The sequence below is a fragment of the Cyprinodon tularosa genome, unplaced genomic scaffold (assembly GCF_016077235.1).
Source record: "Cyprinodon tularosa strain WSP-4 unplaced genomic scaffold, ASM1607723v1 ctg318, whole genome shotgun sequence".
Classification (NCBI taxonomy): domain Eukaryota; kingdom Metazoa; phylum Chordata; class Actinopteri; order Cyprinodontiformes; family Cyprinodontidae; genus Cyprinodon; species Cyprinodon tularosa.
In genome coordinates this window covers 1,727,168-1,754,288 of record NW_024039028.1, presented here as the reverse complement: position 1 = coordinate 1,754,288, position 27,121 = coordinate 1,727,168, and the positions used below count along the sequence as shown (strand labels likewise).

Here is a 27,121-nt window from a genome sequence, read left to right as displayed (position 1 = left end):
TTCCTGCTTTGTGTGTCAACTCTCACGGTTGCTAAGCAACGGAGCATACAAGTAGCGAAAGCCATGGAGTATGGAAGCAAATCGTTACCATATTTCACATAAAAAAGCCTTTTTTAGAAATGCTTTTTCATTTTAAGAATGTGGCTGGATTACTTGACTCATAAATGAAATTAGTAATCAATTGAGCTTTGGCTCACTTCGAAGGTCCAGCCCAGGTAGACCGCCTCCTTGGAGAAGGGAGGCGGTCTACTGTTCAAAATCCTGGGCTGTGTCCTTAGAAGGCCAGATTCAAAGGACGATTACGTCATAGCGCGCGCCGAGGTCTGGTCCGATTCCAATACTCCTCGTTATGCGGCCTTAAAATGCGTCCTTCTTTTTGCCCGATTTAAAGGACGGGTCCGATGTATCCTTGATATCCTTGGTTTACCCAGAATTCATTGCGAGACCAAGCAAGCTGTGATCAGAGGAAAGGTTACATAGAGCCGAACAGTGGTGAAAATTGGAAGTTCAGTTTAATCTAATCCAGTCTGTGAATAGTTCCGTCTGAGATTAATGAAAATAGTTGTTTTAATGGTTATAGAGTCAGATATGTGGCGGTAATGTTTGATTTATCTAAAGGTTTTTATCTGTTGCTGATTAAATGGGTTTGGCTGGAATTAAAGGACAGATTCTAATATATCTGCAGGGGGGGGACTATAAATCTGATAGGAGTTTTATCTTTTTATTGCTGTTTTGCACAATATGCTTAACTACGTATTTTTTGTTGTTGAATATTAGAGATTTTGCAGATATATTCTTTATACATACATTGTTTAGATTTACTTATATATTTCTACCCCTTTTATAGAATAGAAAATCCCTTTATTGTCCCACAATGGGCAAATTTACAGCAGCAGAAAGATTATTGAAAATGGTCACACAAATGAGGAGCTTAGAAAAATCTATAAGAATAACATAATAGGGAAGAGTTAAAATATAAACAATAAAATCCTGTAAAGTGTTTTAACAATATAAAACTGGAGAATAAATAACCAATATGCAGCTATGGACATTTTTACAGTAATGGATATTAGAAAATAGCAGCAACATCAGAGATGTGCAGAATGACAGCAGCAGGTTATTTAACTGACTAAGGTTTCTATCATTACATTTGATTTTATCTGTTCCTGCTCCAGGTGGTTGGAACATTTATTCCACTCTGGATTCTCATGAATGCAGTCTTTGTTCACTTTATAATAAAAAAGAAATAAATAAACAGTAAAGTTTATTTTATAGTTTTCATTTACAGCCAAAACTCTTCCGGTCTCCTTATTTTCAAGGACTTCGGAGGATCCAGTCTAGGTAGACCGCGTCCTTGGAGGATGCGTCCCAGGATTTCGAACAGAGCCCAGGAATTGGACCGCAGCCTCATCCTGTACAGCAGTCAGTTCTTTCCCCGCCCATTGTGTGACGTGTTTGCGCGTGTCTGACAGGTGATTTGATTGGCTGCCGCTGGTTGGTATCACTTCTTCAGCTAGCAGCAGAGCTAGCAGCCTCCTCTGCTCTCCTCTCCAGGTGAGCTCGCTTCATTGTTTCCCGCTCCGTTTACAGTCAGAGGCCTGCTGCTGTTGTTGTTGTTGTTTATAAAGTTAGTTGTTGAAGCTCAGCTATGGCAGTCAGCACTGAGCTCCGGGTCCCGCCTGCTGTCAGCCACCGCCGGCCGGCCGGGCTCCAGGGACTGGCTCTGGGTCGGTGATGGTACCGAACCGGGCAGCTGGTTCGGGGAACATCTGGTTCCAGGAGCAGCTGGATGCGGCGCAAATGAAGCGGAACCATCTGTGGATGAGTGTTTGTAGTGTGGGGGACAGAGATGAGGTGACACTCATCATCTGTGTTTGTTTACTGAAAGCTAAAAGCTGCTTTCTGTTGGATCTGAGCTTCAGAGGCGGAAGTAAATCCTCCTAAATCAGCCCGTTTCTCTGCATCTTCCACTAAATGAAATTACATTATTATTATTTTAACTAATTATTATTATTAGGTTCATTCTGACCAGCCTGTCGGTGACACTAAATACAACCAGAAGGTGAGTTTTTCCAGTTTGGGGTTTAAATTGAGCCAAAGCTCCACGTCATCCTGCTAGATGATGAATATTGTCTGTAAATTTGAATCTTGTTCCTTATTTCTGGACTTCCTGCTTCTGAACGCCCTGAGTCAGGCTGTTTCCTGTGGTTGTAAAGACTGAGAGGTTTTGCTCTCTCAGCTGAATGTCTGCCAGCAGTGACAGAAGCATGAAGGAGGAAGGAAACTGCAGCTCGTTCAATCATCTCATTAAGTCCTGATTCCTATTTGAACGCGGCTTCTTGTTTCTCTGCAGACGGTGATGAGCTGAAGGTGAGGATGGAGGACGACTGCAGACCTCTGCTGGGCTCAGAGCCCTCTGGGGAGGGTTTATCGCAGAGAGGCTCCGCTGGCTCCCTGGACAGCCGAGCTAAAAGGTAGATTTCCCCGAACCTCCGCGCCTCCCGGTCAATTCTATTCAGTTTATTTCTATAGCTCCAATTCACATCATGTCATCTCAGTTCACTTTCTAGTTCACCAGATCATCCAGTCAGATTGATTCAAAGTTTTCTATCTAAGGAAAACCAGCTGATTGCATCGACTGATTGACTCTTCAGCAATCCCTCACACTAAGCATGCTTGTAGCGACAGTGGAGAGGAAAAACTCCCTTTGGACAGGAAGAAACCTCCAGCAGAACCAGGCTCAGTGTGAGCGGCCATCTGCTGAGGCCCACTGGGGTTCAAGGAGACAGAAGCAGACATAGAAAAAGAAGCATAGATACAAAAGGCAACTGACTGACCTCTGACCCATCGGTGGGGAGATGTTCTGCTTCTTTTACCAACTAAAAACAAAATAATCACTGAGCTCTTTATGAAAATAGCTTTGCTGCTACTCGTCCTAAAAAAACAGCAAAAATGACGTGTTGAGTGACTAGAGAATCTTTAAAAGGACTGGAAGTGTGTTTAAAACGCTTAGCTTAGCTTAGCATAGCACAGGATTTCCAATCATATTTAATCAGGAAATGAAACTTGTTATGAGGCGAGTAAAAAAACCTGCAGAAGATCCGGTATATGACGGGAGCTCGCCGGTCTGGATCCCTGTTTTCAGGAAGTTCTCAACCATCCGGCTTCCATAGAAACTAAACGCACAGGAACCAGCGCTGAGGGACGACCTTACTGGGTTTACAGAAAGTTTGGATCATTTGAACTTTCCACTTCCGTCTTTTATAGCGTTGCGTGGCAGGATCTAACTGAGAAATGTCTTAGGAAGTCAAATAAAACAGCCTGGGATCTGTTCTGCTTTAGAGAAAATAAATAAACACGTTTATCAACCAAAAAGTGAGTTTTTCCTTTAAATTCATCCTCTGACTGAAATTATTTTGTTTCTAATTCATCCAGTTTAAATGTGGTTATAGGGGAGTTACTCAGAGTTTAATAAATACAGGTTTATATGATGATTTTATTTTATATTTATTTAGAATCCTAACTAACTTCAAGACAAAATATTTATGATGTTTTTATTTTTATTTGAGATGGAAATAATTAAATGCTCCAATAGTTTCAAAAAGGTTGGGAAGCACTGATTTAATCACCGTTAAGATGTGCTGTGATAGCAGGAGGGGGAGGGAGGAGGGGCGGTTCCTGCTGCTGTGAGGCGACCTGCAGGCCTGAGGATGTTTTACCTTTGCTTAGGGCCCCAAGTTCCTGGGGGCCCCATAAAACTCTGTTTACATGTATGGTTAATACAACTATTCCTTATTTGTTCACATTAATTATGTTTTTGGCTAAAATGCCATCAGAACGCTGATAATATTAAGTGTGTCTCAGCCCCCCCCTTCAGTGTCCACCATATTGGATCAGTCCATTTGCTGCACATGTTCAGAAAGGTCCAAACAGACAGCAGCAAACCATTTGAAAACAAACCATGCAAAGAGCAGTGTTGCCAACTTAGCGCTTTAGTCGCTATATTTAGCCACTTTTCAGACCCCTCTAGCACTTTGATTTCTAAAAAGCTCCTAGCGCCAAATCTAGAGACTTTTTTCTGCTACTGGAGACTTTGGAGACAACATCTAAAAGCAGCGAACTCTGCTCTCCAGAGCCAGTAGATTGGTAACCCCGCCTCCTGCTCTCCTCTATCTTGTCTGCTGTCATGATTCATGCAGCTATTATTTCATCCAAATGAAAAATGGAGAACAGATAAGCAGATCATGGCTTGTCTACAGTGAAAAGAAGGACTGGGTTATTTACTTTGGCCTTTTTGGAAACACAGGAAGGAGCAATCAGCTAAGTGAGCTTAGTGCTTGGAAAAAATCTTTCATTCCTTTAGAGACAGCATGAAAAGTCAGCTGAGTACAAAACAGAGAGAGGAAAACAAGAAGAAAAGGAACAAGAAGAGAGGGACACAACCTAGAACAGATAATGGATGTCTATTCTATTAACATTTCTACATCTGGAGAATGGGGCTGTTTGATGTCTTCTCCATTCAAAGGGCCCCTGCCTGTCTTTGCCTAAATCCTTCCCTTGGTTAACAGTCCTGCATAGCCGACACTCGGAGGGATCCAGATCTTCCTGGATTGAAGTCTCCTAGTTTTTCCCGTCTGTTTTTCGTTCCCTCCATCTTTTTCTCCCTGAATGTTTTAACCTGATAAGAAGCAGACGTGTTTTTCTCCAGGCTTCCTGGAAGTCACACAGACCGTAGACTCTGGGAAGTAGGTGTGAGCTGAGCTCCATCTCTGCATTAGTCCCTCCATCAGCAGTGGGTGTGAATTTAATCCAGTCTGGTATTTCACAGAGACCAACCAGTTCTGGGTCATTAGGGATCACAAACACTTTCTGCTGCATCAACCTCTGCAGAGCAGGAACGTGGCACGTCCAGCCCGCTGCTGTTCCTTCAGCCCGCCGCTGTTCCTTCAGCCCGCCGCTGTTCCTTCAGCCCGCCGCTGTTCCTTCAGCCCGCCGCTGTTCCTTCAGCCCGCCGCTGTTCCTTCAGCCCGCCGCTGTTCCTTCAGCCCGCCGCTGTTCGTTCAAGCTGGCCTGCATCCTGCTCGGTGATTCTAGGGCAGTAAAAAACGGCACCGGCTCCTGGATGAACTCTAAACCTTAAAAATTCAGCCTGACTGAATTTTTAAGGTTGCTTCCAGATTTCCTGCTGTAATCCGGATTAATCCTGACCGTCTCCACCTGTGACGCTGTGTTTGGGACCTGCAGGCCGTTCTATGTGGAGCCCAGGAACATCGTGAGTGATGACCCACAGGAGCGGATCTCCGCCGAGGCCGCCGTCCTGAACAGTCGAGTGCAGTACTACAGCAGACTGACGGGCTCCTCCGATGCCGTGCTGGTGGGTCTGCTCGTACGCCGCTTTCAATTCTTAATCAAGCCGTTCCTTATTCCTCGTTCTTTTCCCCCTTCAGAGTCCTCCCAACCACGTGATCCCCACAGCCGAGGAGATGTACATCTACAGTCCTCTGGGGACGGCCTTCAAGGTGTCGGACAGCGACCCGGCCTCCAGCAATCCCAGCATCGTCACCATGTACGGCCTGTGAAACGCGGGACGCGTATCCGCCGGCCCTCACGCCTCTGCTGACTTCCTGTGTTTCCTTGCAGCTTTGCCATCTGGAACACCATGATGGGAACGTCCATCCTCAGCATTCCCTGGGGGATGAAGCAGGTGGGGCGGCTTTCTGTTTCCTGTGGTTGGACGTTTGCTGCATGTTCTGCTGTGAGCTGAATGGATTCTCTTCTTTAGGCTGGTTTCACTCTGGGGATCATCATCCTCATCCTCACCGGCCTCATCATGCTCTACTGCTGTTACATCGTCATCAAATCACCAAAGGCCATCAGTAAGTCCTGCTAAAGCAGCTCCTCCAGCGGGATGAAGAAGGTTTCTCTTTGATCCCATTTCCTTCCTTCTGATTGGTCGGAGCTGTTTGAACGTCCCAGATGTTCCCACTGCTGAGCAAAGGCTCATACTGGACACCAGTTACACAACAGGCTGCAAACAGTGCAGTAAACCTGCCAGCAGACGTCCCATAAAGCTAGCAGAATGTGTTTATGATCCTGCAGTGGAGCGTCACAGGAAAAGGATCTAATGTGTTGATCGGACTGAACAAAGATGGCGTTAAAGGTGTGAGACGGAAACATCACATCCTGGAGGTGGAGGAAATAAAACCACTGAGGAAGAATGGATGGAAAAAGGAACAGAAGGGAATCAGAGAAATCAGATTGTTCATTAAATCATTTCAAATGACTTTACTTTATATTTTTGGATTTTAAAGCTGAGCTGCTGATGGACTCCAGGCTTCAGCTTCATTTTAACTCGGCTGCAACTAAACTTTATTTGGCAAATCGATTCATCTTCTGAATATTTTTTTTATTAATCGATTAATAATCAGATAAAAGACTTTTTACAATACTAAACCAAGGGAAATAAGTTTTCCACTTAAGGAGTTCTGGATAGTACCAGGAAGTGTTAGGCCCAGACTAGAGATTAAAAAAATATCACAATAAAGTCGTGATATTATGAGAATAAATTATATTTTATGAAAACTCTTACAAGAGGCTCTGTCTTCTCTAAAATTAGGAATACTGAGCATCTTGTGAAGTTATACTTTGGCATCGGTTTGACAAATAACAGGAAATATCAGTAAAAAACAGGAAATATCAGGTGATTGGAGGAGCTGGTCGGCCGTCATCTGCTGGTCGAAGCTTTCTATCTGAAACGATTCCGCCGTATGATGACTTTATTCTCATCATTTTTTAAGTTTATTCTCTAAAATTAATGATTTTATTCTTGTAATGTTACGACTTTATTCTTTTTTTTATGACTTTATTCTTATTACCGTAATTTTCGGACTATTAGCCGCACCTAAATATAAGCAGCAGAAGCGAAATTGCATGATTTGTACAAATTCGAGCCGCACCGGACTAGCCTGGGTGCCATTCCGAACTTAGTCCCGCCCACAAGGTTTGAGGTCGGGAAGTTCGGTCTGGCTCTGCTCAATAGTAGTGGGAGTATGATCGCCCACCCTCTGGCGATCCAATCAAATTGTCAGGGCGGGCTTTATACGATGATGGACAGATGATCAACAGTAATGTAATCAACCACGTCACCAAAGCGCGGTTTGGGTGACAACAATAATGGCTGCCACTGGAGAGTTGAGGTGAGTAGATTCTGCTATTAGGTCTGTTCTAGAAGATATCGACAGCAAATTAATTTTAAAAGAGGAACAGAGAAACGCGATCAAGTCTCATCTTCTTATTCTAGGCGTGAAACTGCACGCTTTGATTTTTGTGGACAACAACTATGCCTCGCTTAAGATACGTCACGCACTCCGTTGCTCTTATTGGTTGTAGGTCTATCCAATTGAGTGCAGAGGCATTTTTTTTCCTGGTTCGTTCGAAACACGCCCCATAATCACAGCTCTATGGAGCAGCATCAGACTCATTCTGACTAGAATTGAGTAGGACTACAGGTGCTGGTCATAAAATTAGAATATCATGAAAAAGTAGATTGATTTCAGTAATTCCATTTAAAAAGTGAAACTTGTATATTATATTCATACATTACATACAAACTCATATATTTCAGATGTTTATTTTGTTTAATTTTGATGATTACAAATGACAACAAATGAAAATCTCAAATTCATCATATCAGAAAATTAGAATATTACTGAAGACCAATAAAAACAAAGGATTTATAGAAATGTTGGCCAACTGAAAAGTATGAACATGAAAAGTATGAGCATGTACAGCACTCAGTATTTAGTTGGGCCTCCTTTGGCCTGTATAACTGCAGCAATGCGGCGTGGCATGGAGTCGATCAGTCTGTGGCACTGCTCAGGTGTTATGATAGCCCAGGTTGCTCTAATAGTGGCTTTTAGCTCTTCTGAATTGTTGGGTCTGGTGTATTGCATCTTCTTCTTCACAATACCCCATAGATTTTCTATGGGGTTAAGGTCAGGAGAGTTTGCTGGCCAATTAAGAACAGGGATACCATGGTCCTTCAACCAGGTACTGGTAGCTTTGGCACTGTGTGCAGGTGCCAAGTCCTGTTGGAAAATGAAATCTGCATCTCCAAAAAGTTGGTCAGCTGCAGGAAGCATGAAGTGCTCTAAAACTTCCTGGTATGTGGCTGCGTTGACCCTGGACCTCAGAAAACACAATGGACCAACACCAGCAGATGACATGGCACCCCAAACCATCACTGACTGTGGAAACTTTACACTGGACTTCAAGCAACGTGGATGAAGTGCCTCTCTTCTTTTCCTCCAGACTCTGGGACCTTGATTTCCAAAGGAAATGCAAAATTTACTTTCATCAGAGAACATGACTTTGGACCACTCACCAGCAGTCCAGTCCTGTTTCTCTTTAGCCCAGGCAAGACGCTTCTGACGCTGTCTGTGGTTCAAGAGTGGCTTGACACAAGGAATGCGACAGCAGAAACCCATGTCTTTCATACGTCTGTGTGTGGTGGTTCTTGAAGCACTCACTCCAGCTGCAGTCCACTCTTTGTGAATCTCCCCCACATTTTTGAAGGGGTTTTGTTTCACAATCCTCTCCAGGGTGCGGTTATCTCTCTTGCTTGTACACTTTTTTCCACCACATCTTTTCCTTCCCTTCGCCTCTCTATTAATGTGCTTGGACACTGAGCTCTGTGAACAGCCAGCCTCTCTAGCGATGACCTTTTGTGTCTTGCCCTCCTTGTGCAAGGTGTCGATGGTCGTCTTTTGGACAACTGTCAAGTCAGCAGTCTTCCCCATGATTGTGTAGCCTATAGAACTAGACTGAAAGACCATTTAAAGGCTTTTGCAGGTGGTTTGAGTTAATTAGCTGATTAGAGTGTGGCACCAGGGGCCATCAATTTTGAACCTTTTCACAATATTCTAATTTTCTGATATGATGAATTTGAGATTTTCATTTGTTGTCATTTGTAATCATCAAAATTAAACAAAATAAACATCTGAAATATATGAGTTTGTATGTAATGTATGAATATAATATACAAGTTTCACTTTTTAAATGGAATTACTGAAATCAATCTACTTTTTCATGATATTCTAATTTTATGACCAGCACCTGTACGTCAGGCTAGCACCGGACTATAAGCCGCAGGTTTTTTATGTTTAACACAAACTGTCTTGTGCTCGCAATGTCCGTCTTTTATCACTTTCGTTCTGTCTCGTACCACCGCCAGTGGTACAGAACAACAGTCTGCTTCCGGAGGAGCTCCGCATTTCCGCGCGGCTTGTGTGTTGAAGCAAATGTGCCGTCAAAATGGTGGATGGTAGAATCCATAGATTTAGGTATTACCCTAGTGGCTGTTAGCTGTAAAAGTCCATAGATAAGCTGCATTGTTATATCAGCCGCAAGGTCGAAAAATGGGGAAAAAGTCACAGCTTATAGTCCGAAAATTACGGTAGATTACGACTTTATTGTCTTTTATGACTTTATTCTCGTAATGTTATGAATTAATTCTCCAAATGTTACAATTTTATTCTCAGAATGTTACGATTTTGTTCTTGTAATGGTAAGACTTTATTCCTTTAATTTTACTATTTTATTCTTGTACTTTTACAAGTTTATTCTCATAACTTTACGACTTTATTCCCATGATGTTATGACTTTATTCCTATATTTAAATCTCCAGCCTGGTCCTTTTACTCCTCAGTAGGATAAAAGCAGATCGACAGATGAAATGTTTTCTTAAATGCAAAATGTTCATATATATGTTTTTCCAGTCTTGGTATAATTGCTGCTCTAAGTGGGCCGCTCTATTACTGTTCTCCAGTTAACGATTAATTAATTATTTAAATTAGTTGGTGATTATTTAATGGATTAATCCGATGACTTGTTTCAGTCCTAATTTAAACATCTCTCTAGTTAATCGTATTTTTCCACTAGTTGAGCTAAAAGCTGATGCGGACCCTGAGCAGCAGGTTGACCTATTGACCTCTGTGGTCTCTTGTTCAGAGGGCGAGGACACGTCCAACTGGGAGTTCCCGGATGTCTGCAGGTTCTACTTTGGGAAGTGTGGCCAGTGGTCCAGCCTGCTGTTTTCCATGGTGTCCCTTGTTGGAGCCATGGTGGTCTACTGGGTCCTCATGTCCAACTTCCTCTACAACACCGGGCAGTTCATCTACAGTGAGTCCACCTCATCAGTTCTACTCGCTCCGTGTTCTCTGGGTCACATGGTTCAGGAGGAAATCTGCTTTGCTTTTCTATCCTTCTGCTTACTTCAGCAAACCTTGGATGCTGACTCAGCTGTGATGTTTGTCTCATTCCTCCTGGAGCCTCTAACTTCAAGTCTTCCTAACAATGTTTAACTAGTTAAACCGTCTCTCATTACTGTGAAACGTTTCTTTGGTCAGAACCAGGAGCTGCTGCCTCGTAAAACCTTTTTAAATATTGATTCTCTGTGGTTTTGGGTTCTGCAGAATGTCTGCTCCTTTTAAAATATGCATGTCTGAGTTTGTCTGATTGAATCCACAGAACACAGGTGATGTTTTTAAACCTCTGTCTTCCTGCTTCCAGACAACGCCCACAACGTCAGCACATCCGACTCCGAGTTTGGGACCAACGGTTCTGTTAGAGGTAAGCCGCCGCCGCTCCAGGGAACTTGACCTTTGACCTCCAGGGGGCGTCTGCAACTGAAGCCCTTATCTCAGCTGATGGTCTGAGAGCAACGATGTGTTTCTGTGAAAATCAGACAGGAAGAAAAAACATCCATCTTGCTTTTTGAGCGTTTTTGTTGCAGAATCTATAAATCTGGGAATAATTTGTCAGTTAAATAATTTTTTCCTTTTGTTTTTGAATCAACATTAATTTGATCAAATTAGGATAATCCAAATATGTTCTTGGTTCCATTGAAGCTTATGTCCAAACTTTGGGTTTCTAAAAAACGTCTCCATCTAACCAAGTCTAAGGCAGAGTTTCTGTAGGTCATTAAAAATCATTAACAGTTATTAAATAATAATTTTTTTTAAATTAAGGTCTTAATTGGGATTAAAATTCATTAAATGTGATTATCGTTGGCATTTAAGATGCTTTACTAAAAGATTAAATAAAAGGTTTATAAAAAGAATATAATCAGATATAGTGTATGAAGAGATGAAACTTTAAAAAAAGTCTAATTTGGGCTAAAGTGAAAAAGAATGAGCCGTTATTGGATGAAATAGTTTTAGCCCCGCCCACTAAGAACAGGAAGCTGCCACGGTTGGTGTGATTTGGGCCAGGTGGTCTAAGGTGGCGACGTGCAGCTGAGGCTGTTGCTACATACGACGCTGATCTGAGAGCGCCGCCAGGCGCCGCTCTGCGGATCTAAACATGGAATCACTTCAGGTCTCAGAACAGGATCTGCTTTCATTACTGTAATAAAGAATGGAGGAGAAGGTCAAAAGGCCAATCCTCTGTTTGTGAAACACTTTCAGGAGTCAGTTCAGCGGCCAAAAAAGGCCCCCCAGCCCCCGCTTTGGACACAGCCCTGTAATAAAGTTCACTTTTAGCTTTAGTAAACAGTCAGCGAGGCGTGATGAAATCACAGTGCAGATTTCAGTGTCTCCAGATGAGTGATCTGTAGCTGTGGGTGATTTTTACTGACATGATGACCCAGCAGCCTGATTAGCTCCCCTCACAGCCTGATTAGCTCCCCTCACAGCCTGATTAGCTCCCCTCACAGCCTGATTAGCTCCCCTCACAGCCTGGTTAGCTCCCCTCACAGCCTGGTTAGCTCCCCTCACAGCCTGGTTAGCTCCCCTCACAGCCTGATTAGCTCCTCACAGCCTGGTTAGCTCCCCTCACAGCCTGGTTAGCTCCCCTCACAGCCTGGTTAGCTCCCCTCACAGCCTGGTTAGCTCCCCTCACAGCCTGGTTAGCTCCTCACAGCCTGGTTAGCTCCCCTCACAGCCTGGTTAGCTCCCCTCACAGCCTGGTTAGCTCCCCTCACAGCCTGGTTAGCTCCTCACAGCCTGGTTAGCTCCTCACAGCCTGGTTAGCTCCTCACAGCCTGGTTAGCTCCCCTCACAGCCTGGTTAGCTCCTCACAGCCTGGTTAGCTCCTCACAGCCCGGTTAGCTCCCCTCACAGCCCGGTTAGCTCCCCTCACAGCCCGGTTAGCTCCTCACAGCCCGGTTAGCTCCCCTCACAGCCCGGTTAGCTCCTCACAGCCCGGTTAGCTCCTCACAGCCCGGTTAGCTCCCCTCACAGCCCGGTTAGCTCCCCTCACAGCCCGGTTAGCTCCTCATAGCCCGGTTAGCTCCTCACAGCCTGGTTAGCTCCCCTCACAGCCCGGTTAGCTCCCCTCACAGCCCGGTTAGCTCCTCATAGCCCGGTTAGCTCCTCACAGCCTGGTTAGCTCCCCTCACAGCCTGGTTAGCTCCCCTCACAGCCCGGTTAGCTCCTCACAGCCTGGTTAGCTCCCCTCACAGCCTGGTTAGCTCCTCACAGCCTGGTTAGCTCCTCACAGCCCGGTTAGCTCCCCTCACAGCCCGGTTAGCTCCCCTCACAGCCCGGTTAGCTCCCCTCACAGCCCGGTTAGCTCCTCATAGCCCGGTTAGCTCCTCACAGCCCGGTTAGCTCCCCTCACAGCCCGGTTAGCTCCCCTCACAGCCCGGTTAGCTCCCCTCACAGCCCGGTTAGCTCCCCTCACAGCCCGGTTAGCTCCCCTCACAGCCTGGTTAGCTCCTCACAGCCCGGTTAGCTCCCCTCACAGCCCGGTTAGCTCCTCACAGCCCGGTTAGCTCCCCTCACAGCCCGGTTAGCTCCTCACAGCCCGGTTAGCTCCTCACAGCCCGGTTAGCTCCCCTCACAGCCTGGTTAGCTCCCCTCACAGCCTGGTTAGCTCCCCTCACAGCCTGGTTAGCTCCCCTCACAGCCTGGTTAGCTCCTCACAGCCTGGTTAGCTCCCCTCACAGCCTGGTTAGCTCCCCTCACAGCCTGGTTAGCTCCTCACAGCCTGGTTAGCTCCTCACAGCCTGGTTAGCTCCTCATAGCCTGGTTAGCTCCTCACAGCCTGGTTAGCTCCCCTCACAGCCTGGTTAGCTCCCCTCACAGCCTGGTTAGCTGCTCACAGCCTGGTTAGCTGCTCACAGCCTGGTTAGCTCCCCTCACAGCCTGGTTAGCTCCCCTCACAGCCTGGTTAGCTCCTCGCAGCCTGGTTAGCTCCTCGCAGCCTGGTTAGCTCCCCTCACAGCCTGTTTAGCTCCCCTCACAGCCTGTTTAGCTCCCCTCACAGCCTGGTTAGCTCCTCACAGCCTGGTTAGCTCCTCACAGCCTGGTTAGCTCCCCTCACAGCCTGGTTAGCTCCTCACAGCCTGGTTAGCTCCTCATAGCCTGGTTAGCTCCCCGCAGCCTGGTTAGCTCCCCTCACAGCCTGGTTAGCTCCTCACATCCTGGATCACCTTTAGCATCTTCTAGAAGCTCCTGTACCAAAGATGAAACCTGATGTCTGGTCCGTATGTGGCGAAGGCCAGGCTCTGCAGGGCTGCATCGGGGCTGAGGGATGCGTATCCCCACACGCTACCACGGATTTTAGATCCACGGATGGAAAAACACTGGAAGGATTTCCTTCCTGATCAGGATGCAGTTCCATCCTTTTATTCAGCCTGTTCATAAAAACCATCCAGTTCAATCTAAATAGTTCATTAAAGTCATTGCAAAAAAGTTCAAAAATCAATCCACTGGACTTTGTTTCAAAGTTTGAAGACGTTTCTCTTCCATCCAGGAAGATTTTTCAGTTCAAAATGTCAGAAATAGCGTTTAGTTCCAGGTTTTATCCACTCTGCTCAAATTCGGTCTGGAGGTTTGGTCTTTAGGATGAACTAGTCTCTGTTTAACGTTCTGTTTTGTTTGAAATGTTCTGGGGTTTAGTGTTTGTATATGGAGACGTGTTTCTGGAGCTGCTCACCGTGTCTGCAGCTCTTAATTTGAGGCGGCGTGAAGCGGAGGCAGACGTCCTCCTCAGCAGGGACAGTCCCAGGTCAAATGTCCAGTAACCTGTAAGATCAGGCTGACAGACGACCTCCAGGGGAAAATCTAGTTTATAAATGTCCCCTTGTTGTCCTGCAGTGATCTGTCCGTACCCCAGAACCGACCCTGAAGTAAACGGCACGTCGTATCTGGGCGCCACTGGAAACCACACGTCAGACGGCGGCTTTGAGGTCTACTGGAGTAAAACCGGCACCATCCCGCTCTACCTCATCATCCTGCTGCTGCCGCTGCTCTGCTTTCGCTCCGCCTCCTTCTTCGCCAGGTTCACCTTCTTCGGTAAGTAGATTCAAGCGCCACCAGTGGAGCCACTGCAGGCGATGATGATGATGATGCGCATCACAGGAAGCTGGGTTTCAACAAACTGCATGATGGATGAGAAGCAGGAGAGAACATAGATTTAGATTTTTCAGAGCTTTTTATTTATCATCCATGTTCAAATGGTGCAAACTGTAACCATGGAAACAAATTGATTAAATTGAAAGATCCATATTTAGAAAAAGATGCATGTTTAGATAAAAGTTTCTGTGTTTGGAGGAGGAGGTTTTACATTTTGGTATTTCGAAAAACTGCAATGGAGAATTGAACGCGTCACATTATCAACAACCAGACATAAACTGGCAGGAAAGGGGAGGAAGCAGTGGAAACAGGATCGGTTTTATTTCTGTTGCTGAATAAAAACCTTCCAGTCATTTGGAGACGATCTGTGGAGCAAACCTCGCGTCTCCAGGAGCTCCTGTTAGCAGCTGGTTGGTGCAGCGCTGTTCTAATCCTCCAGCGTCAGTGCGACCAGACCGCGGTCTGGCTTCTTTAAAGGTCCTTCACTGGTTGCTCACTACGTCTCCCTCCTTTAGGCACCATATCTGTGGTTTACCTGATCGTTCTGGTCACCATCCAAGCCGCCCGCCTCGGCTTCCACCTGGAGTTCCACTGGTTTGATCCTTCTGAGCTCTTCGTTCCAGGTATGTGTCTGCAGTGAAGGCTGCCTGTCTGTCCCTTCGCTGGCGCTGCAGCCAAGCGTTGCCTGGCGACCCTGCAGAAGCAGCAGCATGCACATCGTGTTTTCACTGCAAAGATTGATCTAAAAATCAGCCAGGCGAAATTTGAGTTTTGCTTCAAAAGAAGAAGAATACGATGCACTACAAAAAATGTCAATTATTCTTAAAATAAGTGCATCTTTTCCTGAATTGAGGAGGTAAGTGAGGAACTTTGCCAATTGAAAAAGACGATTTACATTTAAAATAAGAAAAAAATATTGCATTGATTGCATTATTTCAATTGCAAGAAGTAAAAATACTCCTTCCATTGGTGGATAATCTTATCTCCTGCTCAAATTAAGGCTAAATACATTTCACTTAAGAACTTTTTACTTATTTCTAGATTGTTTTTATTATTTCATTTTTATGAGTTTACATATCTCCTCAAGTCAAGTACAAATACAGGGCATTCTCAAAATATTAGCATATTGTGATAAAGTTCATTATTTTCCATAATGTAATGATAAAACTTGAACATTCATATATTTTAGATTCATTGCATGATAACTGAAATATTTCAGGTCTTTTATTGTCTTCATACGGATGATTTTGGCACAAAGCTAATGAAAACCCAGAATTCCTATCTCACATAATTAGCATATCATGAAAAAGGTCTCTAAACGAGCTATGCACCTAATCATCCGGATCAACAAATGAACTCTAAACACCTGCAAAACATTCCTGAGGCCTTTAAAACTCCCAGCCTGGTTCATCATGGGTCAGACTGCCGACCTGCCTGCTGTCCAGAAGGCCATCATTGACCCCCTCAAGCAAGAGGCTATGACACAGAAAGATGTTTCTGAACCAATAGGCTGTTCCCAGAGTGCTGCTGCATCAAGGCTCCTCAGTGGGAAGGAAAAAGTGGCAGAAAACGCTGCACAAAAGAAGAGGTGACCGTGAGGAAGATTGTGGAGAAGTTTCGATTCCAGACCTTGGGGGACCTGCGGAAGCAGTGGACTGAGTCTGGAGTAGAAACATCCAGAGCCACCGTGCACAGGCGTGTGCAGGAAATGGGCTACAGGTGCCGCATTCCCCAGGTCAGCTACTTTAGAACCAGAAACAGCAGCAGAGGCGCCTGACCTGGGCTACAGAGAAGCAGCTCTGGACTGTTGCTCAGTTTTTCATGTCATTTGGAAATCAAGATGCCAGAAGTCCAGAGTCAAGTAGCCACAGTCAGTGATGGTCTGGGGCGCCATGTCAGCTGCTGGTGTTGGTCCACTGGGTTTTATCAAGGGCAGGGTCAATGCAGCTATCAGGAGATTATGGAGCACTTCATGCTTCCACCTGCTGAAAAGCTTTATGGAGATGAAGATTTCATTTTTCAGCACCACCTGGCAGCTGCTCACAGAGCCAAAACCACTGGTAAATGGTTTACTGGTATCACTGGGCTCAATTGGCCTCCCAACCTCCTGACCTGAACCCCATAGAGAATCTGTGGGATATTGAGAAGAGAAAGTTGAGAGACTCAAGACCCAACACTGTGGATGAGCTAAAGGCTAAACGCTATGGAAGCATCCTGGGCCTCCATGACACCTCAGCAGGCTGATAGCCTCCACGCCGCATTGAAGCAGCCATTTCTGATAAAGGATTCCCACCAAGTATTGAGTGAAAAACTGTACACAATTATTTGAAGGTTGATTTTTGTATTAAGAACAAATATGCTAATTTTGTGAGAATGGAATTTTGGGTTTTTATGAGCTGGATGCTAAAATCATCCGTATGAAGACAATAAAGGACCTGAAATATTTCAGTTAGTGTGCAATGAATCTAAAATATATGAATGTTCACGTTTTATCATTACATTCTGGAAAATAATGAACTTTATCACACTATGCTAATTTATTGGGAAGGACCTGTACTCATCTTCCAGGAAACCTGCACTTCCAACAATTCTGCTACTAAAAGCATCTCCACCAAGCATTTACTTGAATCCTGGGTTCTGTTAATTTCATCACGGGGGTCCATTCAGATCTCTGACCCATTTCAACCAAGATGGCGGTTTTGATTGTCTTCTTGTTGTTTTTGCAGAGTTCAGGCTGCTCTTCCCTCAGCTGACTGGTGTCCTCACTCTGGCCTTCTTCATACACAACTGCATCATCACGCTGATGAAGAGCAACAAGAACCAGGAGAATAATGTGAGCCTGAGCCCAGAGGGGTTCTCTGGTTGGATCCAGACAGAGCCATGCTCTCTCTGAATCAGACACAGTTTCTTTAGAAGGACTTTTTCATTTATTGTTGAGCTAAAAGTTTAAAGGGGTCATAGAATGCAGAGTTTCCATTGTCATAGATGAATAATGATAGTTCAGGGGGTGAAATGGACGTACAGAGAAGATCAAACCCCATCAACTCCTCATTTCTCGGCAAACCTATAGAATCATTCTATCACCCTATTAGAGACCTGAAGGACCAGATACCCTATAGAATCATTCTATCACCCTATTAGAGACCTGAAGGACCAGATACCCTATAGAATCATTCTATCACCCTATTAGAGACCTGAAGGACCAGATACCCTATAGAATCATTCTATCACCCTATTAGAGACCTGAAGGACCAGATACCCTATAGAATCATTCTATCACCCTATTAGAGACCTGAAGGACCAGATACCCTATAGAATCATTCTATCACCCTATTAGAGACCTGAAGGACCAGATACCCTATAGAATCATTCTATCACCCTATTAGAGACCTGAAGGACCAGATACCCTATAGAATCATTCTATCACCCTATTAGAGACCTGAAGGACCAGATACCCTATAGAATCATTCTATCACCCTATCAGAGACCTGAAGGACCAGATACCCTATAGAATCATTCTATCACCCTATTAGAGACCTGAAGGACCAGATACCCTATAGAATCATTCTATCACCCTATTAGAGACCTGAAGGACCAGATACCCTATAGAATCATTCTATCACCCTTTTAGAGACCTGAAGGACCAGATACCCTATAGAATCATTCTATCACCCTATTAGAGACCTGAAGGACCAGATACCCTATAGAATCATTCTATCACCCTATTAGAGACCTGAAGGACCAGATACCCTATAGAATCATTCTATCACCCTATTAGAGACCTGAAGGACCAGATACACTATAGAATCATTCTATCGCCCTATTAGAGACCTGAAGGACCAGATACCCTATAGAATCATTCTATCGCCCTATTAGAGACCTGAAGGACCAGATACCCTATAGAATCATTCTATAACCCTATTAGAGACCTGAAGGACCAGATACCCTATAGAATCATTCTATCGCCCTATTAGAGACCTGAAGGACCAGATACCCTATAGAATCATTCTATAACCCTATTAGAGACCTGAAGGACCAGATACCCTATAGAATCATTCTATCGCCCTATTAGAGACCTGAAGGACCAGATACCCTATAGAATCATTCTATCGCCCTATTAGAGACCTGAAGGACCAGATACCCTATAGAATCATTCTATAACCCTATTAGAGACCTGAAGGACCAGATACCCTATAGAATCATTCTATCGCCCTATTAGAGACCTGAAGGACCAGATACCCTATAGAATCATTCTATAACCCTATTAGAGACCTGAAGGACCAGATACCCTATAGAATCATTCTATCGCCCTATTAGAGACCTGAAGGACCAGATACCCTATAGAATCATTCTATCGCCCTATTAGAGACCTGAAGGACCAGGTACCCTATAGAATCATTCTATCGCCCTATTAGAGACCTGAAGGACCAGATACCCTATAGAATCATTCTATCGCCCTGTTAGAGACCTGAAGGACCAGATACCCTATAGAATCATTCTATCGCCCTATTAGAGACCTGAAGGACCAGGTACCCTATAGAATCATTCTATCGCCCTATTAGAGACCTGAAGGACCAGATACCCTATAGAATCATTCTATCACCCTATCTGAGACCTGAAGGACCAGATACCCTATAGAATCATTCTATCACCCTATCTGAGACCTGAAGGACCAGATACCCTATAGAATCATTCTATCACCCTATTAGAGACCTGAAGGACCAGATACCCTATAGAATCATTCTATCATCCTATTAGAGACCTGAAGGACCAGATACCCTATAGAATCATTCTATCACCCTATTAGAGACCTGAAGGACCAGATACCCTATAGAATCATTCTATCACCCTATTAGAGACCTGAAGGACCAGATACCCTATAGAATCATTCTATCACCCTATCTGAGACCTGAAGGACCAGATACCCTATAGAATCATTCTATCACCCTATCTGAGACCTGAAGGACCAGATACCCTATAGAATCATTCTATCACCCTATTAGAGACCTGAAGGACCAGATACCCTATAGAATCATTCTATCACCCTATCTGAGACCTGAAGGACCAGATACCCTATAGAATCATTCTATCACCCTATTAGAGACCTGAAGGACCAGATACCCTATAGAATCATTCTATCACCCTATTAGAGACCTGAAGGACCAGATACCCTATAGAATCATTCTATCACCCTATTAGAGACCTGAAGGACCAGATACCCTATAGAATCATTCTATCACCCTATCTGAGACCTGAAGGACCAGATACCCTATAGAATCATTCTATCACCCTATCTGAGACCTGAAGGACCAGATACCCTATAGAACCATTCTATCACCCCTTTAAAAAGATTTAAAAATCAGCTGCATTTGCTAAACATTGGGTCTCTTTCCAAGCATAGAATAGGATCTGGATTAGTGTTTCTTCCTATTATTAAAGTCTAAAGCAGATTTCTATTCATCAGAGGAATAAGAAGATGGAAAGTTTGCTTTTAGAAGACGGATCCTTTGATTGAACACTTTTAACTGTAATGATCTCTCCAGGTTAAAACTATTCTACCTGAAGCAAAGCTGTTTGCAATACTGATAACAGGAGATTATGGAACGGAAACCATGCTGGTTGGTTTTCATAGAACCAGCAGAGGAAATGATTGTTTCAGAGTTCCAAAGAAGTTAAAAAACAATCCACTGGACTTTGTTTTGAAATCCAAAAGAAACGCAGTAGAACATAACGGTGAGAAGATTAAACGCAAAAACATCTCCATCCCACATGTTGCTGGAGTCTCTGAAAAACTCAAGCTTCCTGGATGGAAGAGAAACGTCTTCAAACTGGGAAACAAACCAGTGGATTGATTTTTTTACTTTTTTTTTTTGAATGACCATGACCGGGATGACTGAGATCTTCACCTGCAGATTGTTTTGCCAGTAGATCATGTGTTGACTGGACAGATCCATCAGACTGAATGGGGATCTGAGGTCCGTTTGCATAGAACCAGGTTTCTGTGAACACAGCAGCCGTTCTTCACCAACGGCCCCAAATTTCAGTGAAGTTGAACAAATGTGACTCCTCCAGGGGTTCCTTCGCTAACGTGTGTCATGGATGTGCTGCAGGTGAGGGACCTCTCTGTGGCGTACCTTCTCGTCGGAGGGACGTATATGTATGTGGGGGTGCTGATCTTTGCTGCCTTCCCCTCGCCGCCTCTCTCCAAAGAATGCATCGAACCAGTAAGATTCAAACCTTTTTTCTTTCACCCTGAACTTCAAACTAAATAAACAGAAAAGTTGAAACATGATAAAAAATAAAAGACTAAAACCCAGACGGACGCTATGACAACAGAGTTCCAGATCTTCTCTGATGTGAAACCAAAGAAGCGGTTCTGTTTTTTTCTAACATCGTGCTTCTGTCCTTCGGTCAGGATTTGAAGTTCCAGATGGGCTGTATTTCCTGGGTTCAGCCTTCCTGTTTATGTTCATTGCTACCATGGATGGATCAGGCAGAACCTTCCCAGACTCCGCAATGCAAAATGTATCTATAAATAAAGCTTGGTTTATATTTGCCGCATCCCACAGGACACCGGTGCAGCCGTGGCACTAGGTGCATGCCTGCTTGTTCCAAATGGGAATATATAAAGTTTTTCTCTCAAACGGTGCAGAGGGTTCCAGTGGAACAGTTTGGTTCCTGTTCTCTCACTGACTGAACAGCACCCAATTTATCAGCCAAGCTTGGTGGTAAAAACAAAGATTTTCCATCAGTTAAAAATATAAATAAAGTCTGAAACAACTACCTATAGTTTAAAATACACTCAGCACTTATTTAGTAAAACATTTTATTAATCTGTTTAAAAAAAAGAACGAAAAAAAAGTCTGTATGGGGTTCACGGTGGGGGTGGGGGGGCTGGATATTTCTATTGGCCGCTCACACTGAGCTTGGTTCTGCTGTAGGTTTCTTCCTGTTCAAAGGGAGTTTTTCCTCTCCACTGTCGCTACAAGCATGCTTAGTGTGAGGGATTGCTGAAGAGTCAATGAGTCGATGCAATCAGCTGGTTTTCCTTAGATAGAAAACTTTGAATCAATCTGACTGGATGATCTGGTGAACTGGAAAGTGACCTGAGATGACATGATGTGAATTGGAGGTATAGAAATAAACCGAATAGAATTGTTAGGGCTGAAACAATCAGATTAATTCATAATTGAAATAATCTTCAAATACTTTAGTATTTGATTAAACCTTAAGTGGAATATAGAGACTCTAAAACAGCCTTTAGCTGACAGAGTGACTCACTTAGAGCAGGAATTAAACCAAGATTGTAAAAATATAAATAAACATTTGAATTTAACATAAAAACCTCATTTTCTTCTGTCAATCTGCTCTATGCAGAACTCCTCAAGTGGAAAAGTTTTAGTTTCACTTGGTTTAAATTCATAAAACATCTTCTTTAACCTTTGGCAGTCTGATTATTAATTGAAAAAAAAAATAATTAACTTGATTTATCTTTTTTTTTATATAATTGTTGGTTTCAGACCTAATTTTTGTGCAGCAGATTATTCTTCAATAATCCACCAATTCTTAAACAATATTATGCTCGGCCATTTTGGAAGAGGGACATCAGCTATTATTTTTTCTTTTTTTTTGCCTTTTCCCTTACGTTGATGACTGCCCCTCTGTGATTTATTTATTTTACTATGTTTATCAACTGCAAGATAAAAATATCACACACCCAAGTATAAAGCATACATATATTAAAAAACTACGGTCTAAGAAAAAAGAAGTACTCTTGCCAATAAAATAATAGTAATAATATTTAAATAACCAGCAAACTCCACCTTTACCCATTTAACAAAATGAGATTATGCTAAAAGCATCAACCCCCCCTGTGGTTTTTAGAAGAACTGCACCGACATCAACATCATCTATAAAATGGTACAATGATTCTGTGGGCTCATCCACTGCATGACAACCTAACGCACGATTATATTAGATCATATAAATACGATATAAATAAGAGTGTTTTTACTCTTAACCCTGTAATGCCAAATGTATCGTATTTGATACATACGGTTTCTGAAATGTTTTGCGTCTGACCCTTTTTGCATAATTTAATGGTAAAAACTTTGCTCAAAATCTTATTGTACACAATCAGATATACCTGATAACTGAGGGCAGAAGACTAGACAAAAAATAATCTTGACTTATCGCATAGTAATAAATTATCCCTTTAGTCAGGTACAAAAAAACCTATTTAATTACTGACGTTTTGGTGGGTTTTTTTTTAAGCGGATGGTGATCTGACCTTCAGTTGTTTTTTTTATCCATATACGTCTTGCTCATGCGTGTCAACCATAGGTATGCTGGTCTGACAGAACCCAGGTGGCTCATTGGGCCCGTCTCTTTCTTCATTCATTCTTCGTCTTCCTCCGTGTTGCAGAACTTCTTGGATAACTTCTCCAGCAGCGACGTGATGGTGTTTGTGGCTCGGATGTGTCTGCTGTTCCAGATGATTACGGTCTACCCTCTCCTGGGTTACCTGCTGCGAGTGCAGATCATGAGCCAGTTGTTTGGAAATCATTATCCCGGGTGAGAGAAGAAAACATGTTTATTCCTCCAGTCTTTGCTATTAGAGGCTAAATGATAAAGTGCAGTAATTTAGCTTAGAGCCTCATGATGTTTGTTTGTAACGTCTGACTGACGTCTGTCTGCTCAGGTCCGCTTCCTAATCTCCTGTTTTCCACTGGGCCTCCCTCCTCTGAGCTTTTTTTCTCTGCTTCGTCTGTATTTGATGTTTCTGGTGAAGCTGAACTAGCCTGATAAACCAGACTAAATATTAGATTAAATGTTTAATCTAGTCTGGCCTTGATGAATGAGACATGGGAAGATTGTTGATGAGAACAACCTGTTGCTTTTCAAACCATGTCTGTGCCTATTGGCCAACGCTCTGACCAATGAGAGCAGCTGACTGTGACATAGGAAGCACCACAGGAAGCTGGTGGGGGGGTGGAAACAACCAGCCTGTCGGTAAAACGGCGAATACGTCCTTCTCAAAATGAGTGAGTGTAGAGCCTCTTCCTGCTCACGTTTCAATGAAAACTCCAAAGTCTAATCCTTCCAAAGCTTAGTCAGAAATCTGCATCAGAGCCAGCGGTCCTTCACATGCGGCTATGCCGAGAGAGGGCAGCTGCAGACGGGCTGCCGTTAGCCTCGGAGCTCCGCTGGTTGCTGCGGTCCTCTCAACTTTGGAAATTGTTTTTCTAATTACTAGGGGTGTAAATCACATCACTTCGATTCGATTAATCGGTTAATTTTTTTTTTTTTTTTCCACCTTACAGGCTAAACAAAGTTTCAAGTTTGAAATAAATCAACAAAAGCTGTAATATCGTTATGCATTTTCTTTTAAAAACCCTTTTTAGAGACCCTTTTTCCACCTGGATCTCCGCTCTTTTTGGCCCTCATGTCCCTCCGTCGTCGGACTAAACTCGCCCCCACTTCCTCGCCGCCTCGGCCGTATCTTGACCCACAGCGTGTAGCACAGACCACGCTTCAATACTGAGCATAAATCAAAAATGTCTGCATCAAGCTCACTGCAACACACTGCTGTAAGAGTATAACCAGGAAGCGAGGTAGGAGGGCAAAATAGGTTTAGCGCCACCGCAGCACGGGAGGGAGAATTACGCCCAGGAGTAAATGGATAAAAATAGACCGGAGGAAAAAAAAACATGAATCGATTCTCTTGCGGACGTGTCGATGCATCGGATCGTCGGCTGTTGGATCGATGCATCGATACAAAACGATTATTATTTATATTATTTACACCTCTACTAATTACGCATTAAATCGGAAATGGACCATACAGTGACGCTTTAAAGTATGATATTCTGGCCTCAGATTATCTTAGAACGTATTTTATTGAACAACAGAAAGAGAACGTGCAGCTTTCAATGGAGCGCTCCATTGAAAGCTGCTGCTGCTGCAGTTCATGCTACTGGTCAATAGTTGCTGCCATTTTCCTCGTTGTGTTTTCTCCAGCGTCGTGCAGCTTTGTCGTCACGTCCTCAGAACCCCGCCCACTTTGCATTCAAAAATTCTAAACACATCTCTGCGTTGTGATTGGCCAGTTCTAGGGCCTGGGGCTTTGATGGAGGCTAGACCAACTCGCAGGGAAAAATGGCCGCTGGTGGGGGGGGCTAGTTTACTAGGCTAAAGCTGAACCAGTTAATCAGACTAGCTGCTGTTTCTTATTGCAGCTTATCTTATCTTAGCATTTTAGCTAACCCTGCTCCCGGTTCAGGTACTGATCCGCTGTTGGAGTCGTCTGGGTTTAGGTCTCTCTTCCAAATATCAGCTGTTTGTTTTCTGCTAACGCTAAATGCTAACCATCTGGTCGTCTCTCCACAGTTTCATTCACATTCTGGTGCTGAATGTTCTCATAGTGGCAGCCGGCGTTCTGATGGCCATGTTTTACCCCAACATCGGATCTATTATACGGTACGTATGCGGCTCTGTTGGTGATGTCATCCTGGGAAGCTTCCTCAGGCGGACTGTTGGCCTCAGACCCTAACCACCAGACCAGGGTTCCCCCTGAGGGCCCCGGCCCCGGATTTAATCTGCTCCATGAGACCCCGGCTGCTTCCAGAAGGTCTCTGCTGAAGCTTGGAGCGTTTAGAAGCTCTGATGAGAGAACGAATCGGATCATCCGGTTCTGCTTTAAAAGCAGCCTCTGCCTCCTTTGATCATTTCTCTTAGTAAAATTCATTTAGTTTCTTCATCCACATCAGCTTCACCTGTGAGGAAAAGAACTGTTTAGAAGTTATGAATAAAAGTCACAAAGCTACACCTTCAGCCTCTGAACACCAGGCCTCACCAGCGGGGGGCGCTAAAACGCTGAAACACTAAAACTACCTTCAAGCAAGAAGATGATGATGAAAACGGATGTTAAAGAAATAGTACACCCAAAACATGATTAGCCTTCATTTTCTACTCACCCCCATGCTGAACAACACTCTGGAGTACTTTTTTGATATCTCAAATGCATCTGGAGATCTGGGAGGCTTCTTGCTGTCTGCTGACATTCAAATAATGGAGGTCTATGGCGCCCGAGGCAGAAAGGTCCATAAAAGTCCACAAAAAACGTGTCAATATTCCTCCATACTGCTCGTCCAATGTATTCCAAGTATCCTGAGTGGGTAGCGTCCATAATTTACTCAAAACAAAGTCATTTAGAATGTTTTTAGAGCATAAACAGTAGTGTATAGGATTTCCTGAAAGCGCGTTCATGACGCTACGGAAGCCGGCAGACCAAACCAGACGAAAGTGCGCAGATCTCCAGATGCATTTGAGATATCAAAAAAGTACTCCAGAGTGTTGTTCAGCATGGGGGTGAGTAGAACATGAAGGCTAATCATGTTTTGGGTGTACTATTCCTTTAAACTGTGCTTGATGGACAGTTTAGTGTTTTTCCTCTTTCTCCTCCTCTAAGACACCTGGAACCTCCATCTGTTAACAGCTTCATTAAAGGAGAAGTCCAGTCAGCAGGAATAATCAATGGATCATTATTTATACCTAAAACTAATACGTTTGCGGTGATTTCATGGATTTAGAGTTAATCAGTATAAAAATTAAATTTTTTGTTGTGATCAGAGTCTGGGAGCGGCCATTTTTACCCAAATATAGTGACACCTCCCTCCTGACTTTTCTCTGAATCCTGACAGAATTCTAACAACTAACAAACATGTTAGCATCCAGCCGTAGCCATGTCTGTTTTACAGACTAGCTCTCTTGATTTAATCACCTTCTGCTCTTCCATTAATCAAATAGCATCAGCAGGGATCCTCAGGGACAAAAACAGTCACCACCAATGTGTTCCTGTTCCTCCCAAACATCTCACATCTCTGTCAGTGAAGCTGAGTTGCTCCACATCTTTCCCTCATGGTGCCCATCTACATTAAGAGCAGAAACTCTGAAATGAAAGTCAGAATATTAACCTGAAATAAAATTTTAAAATCTGTTAACTTTTTTTATTTTTTCAATGGCCCTAATCCTCTACTGTAGCTTCATAATCACTGCAGGGTTCACATCTTTTCTTCAGCGCAGCCTCTTTCTATCCAGGTTAAATGTTTGTGTAATATAATTGTGTCCAGCAGAGGGCGGTGTTGGGTCTGATCTTCCTCCTGTGGAGCTAACTCTCCGTTTCTCTCTGCAGGTTTTCTGGCGCCATCTGCGGCCTGGCTTTGGTGTTTCTGCTCCCTGCTTTAGTCCACATGGTTTCCCTGAAGCAGCAGGGGAAGCTCACCTGGCTGTCGGCCATTTGCCACAGCGCCCTCATCCTGCTGGGCGTGGCCAACCTCATCGCTCAGTTCTTCATGTAGCGGCTGGAGCTGCAGTTGGTGACGAGGAGACAAAGATTTATCGTCTGCAGATTTATTTCTCCCCTTCCCCCGTATTAAAACCTCATGATTCTATGGCCGGTAAAATAAAAATGAAACACGGTAACATTTTGCTTTAATATTTCTAATTCAGCATCTGGCATGAGGTCCAGAGCAGGTGAAGTTACCCACAGAGACATGAGAGCAGGACGGTCTATAAAGGTGGATGAGTGATGGAGAGGGAAGGATGGAGCCTTAGGAAAGAGATCTGATGGAGCTTTAATCCATGGCTGCCAGATGTCCTCCTCAGAGGAGCCAGAAAGGAGCAGGAGTCGGGTTCTAGCAGAGCGTTCCTCCAGCAGAGACTCCACCCTGGAAAAACACGTCAGGGTTTTCCGAAGGTTCGGA

The 27,121-nt window shown here is 43.9% G+C and overlaps 1 protein-coding gene across 2 annotated transcripts; it reads left to right on the top strand.

The window, feature by feature from the left end:
• Nucleotides 1-1,494: 1,494 nt before the first annotated feature.
• Nucleotides 1,495-26,904, top strand: slc38a9 (solute carrier family 38 member 9). Of its 2 annotated transcripts, none has more exons than XM_038292835.1 (15): nucleotides 1,495-1,554; nucleotides 2,354-2,474; nucleotides 5,245-5,374; nucleotides 5,448-5,566; nucleotides 5,641-5,704; nucleotides 5,783-5,876; nucleotides 10,009-10,179; nucleotides 10,570-10,629; nucleotides 14,100-14,297; nucleotides 14,873-14,980; nucleotides 17,084-17,190; nucleotides 20,468-20,581; nucleotides 22,783-22,931; nucleotides 24,747-24,836; nucleotides 26,551-26,904. In XM_038292835.1, the coding sequence occupies exons 2-15, from the start codon at nucleotides 2,377-2,379 to the stop codon at nucleotides 26,714-26,716; spliced, it is 1,668 nt and encodes a 555-aa protein (XP_038148763.1). In that variant the 5' UTR covers nucleotides 1,495-1,554; nucleotides 2,354-2,376; the 3' UTR covers nucleotides 26,717-26,904. The 2 variants fall into 2 exon arrangements, with proteins under 2 accessions (XP_038148763.1, XP_038148764.1); XM_038292836.1 differs by lacking the exon at nucleotides 1,495-1,554 and adding an exon at nucleotides 1,677-2,062.
• Nucleotides 26,905-27,121: the final 217 nt, after the last annotated feature.

Excerpts from the sequence above, each read along its gene's own strand:
- slc38a9 (XM_038292835.1), top strand. The coding sequence starts at position 2,377 with ATGGAGGACGACTGCAGACCTCTGCTGGGCTCAGAGCCCTCTGGGGAG. Across the intron at positions 5,375-5,447 it reads GCTCCTCCGATGCCGTGCTG|AGTCCTCCCAACCACGTGAT; the intron begins GTGGGTCTGCTC and ends TTCCCCCTTCAG. Across the intron at positions 20,582-22,782 it reads CCAAAGAATGCATCGAACCA|AACTTCTTGGATAACTTCTC; the intron begins GTAAGATTCAAA and ends TCCGTGTTGCAG.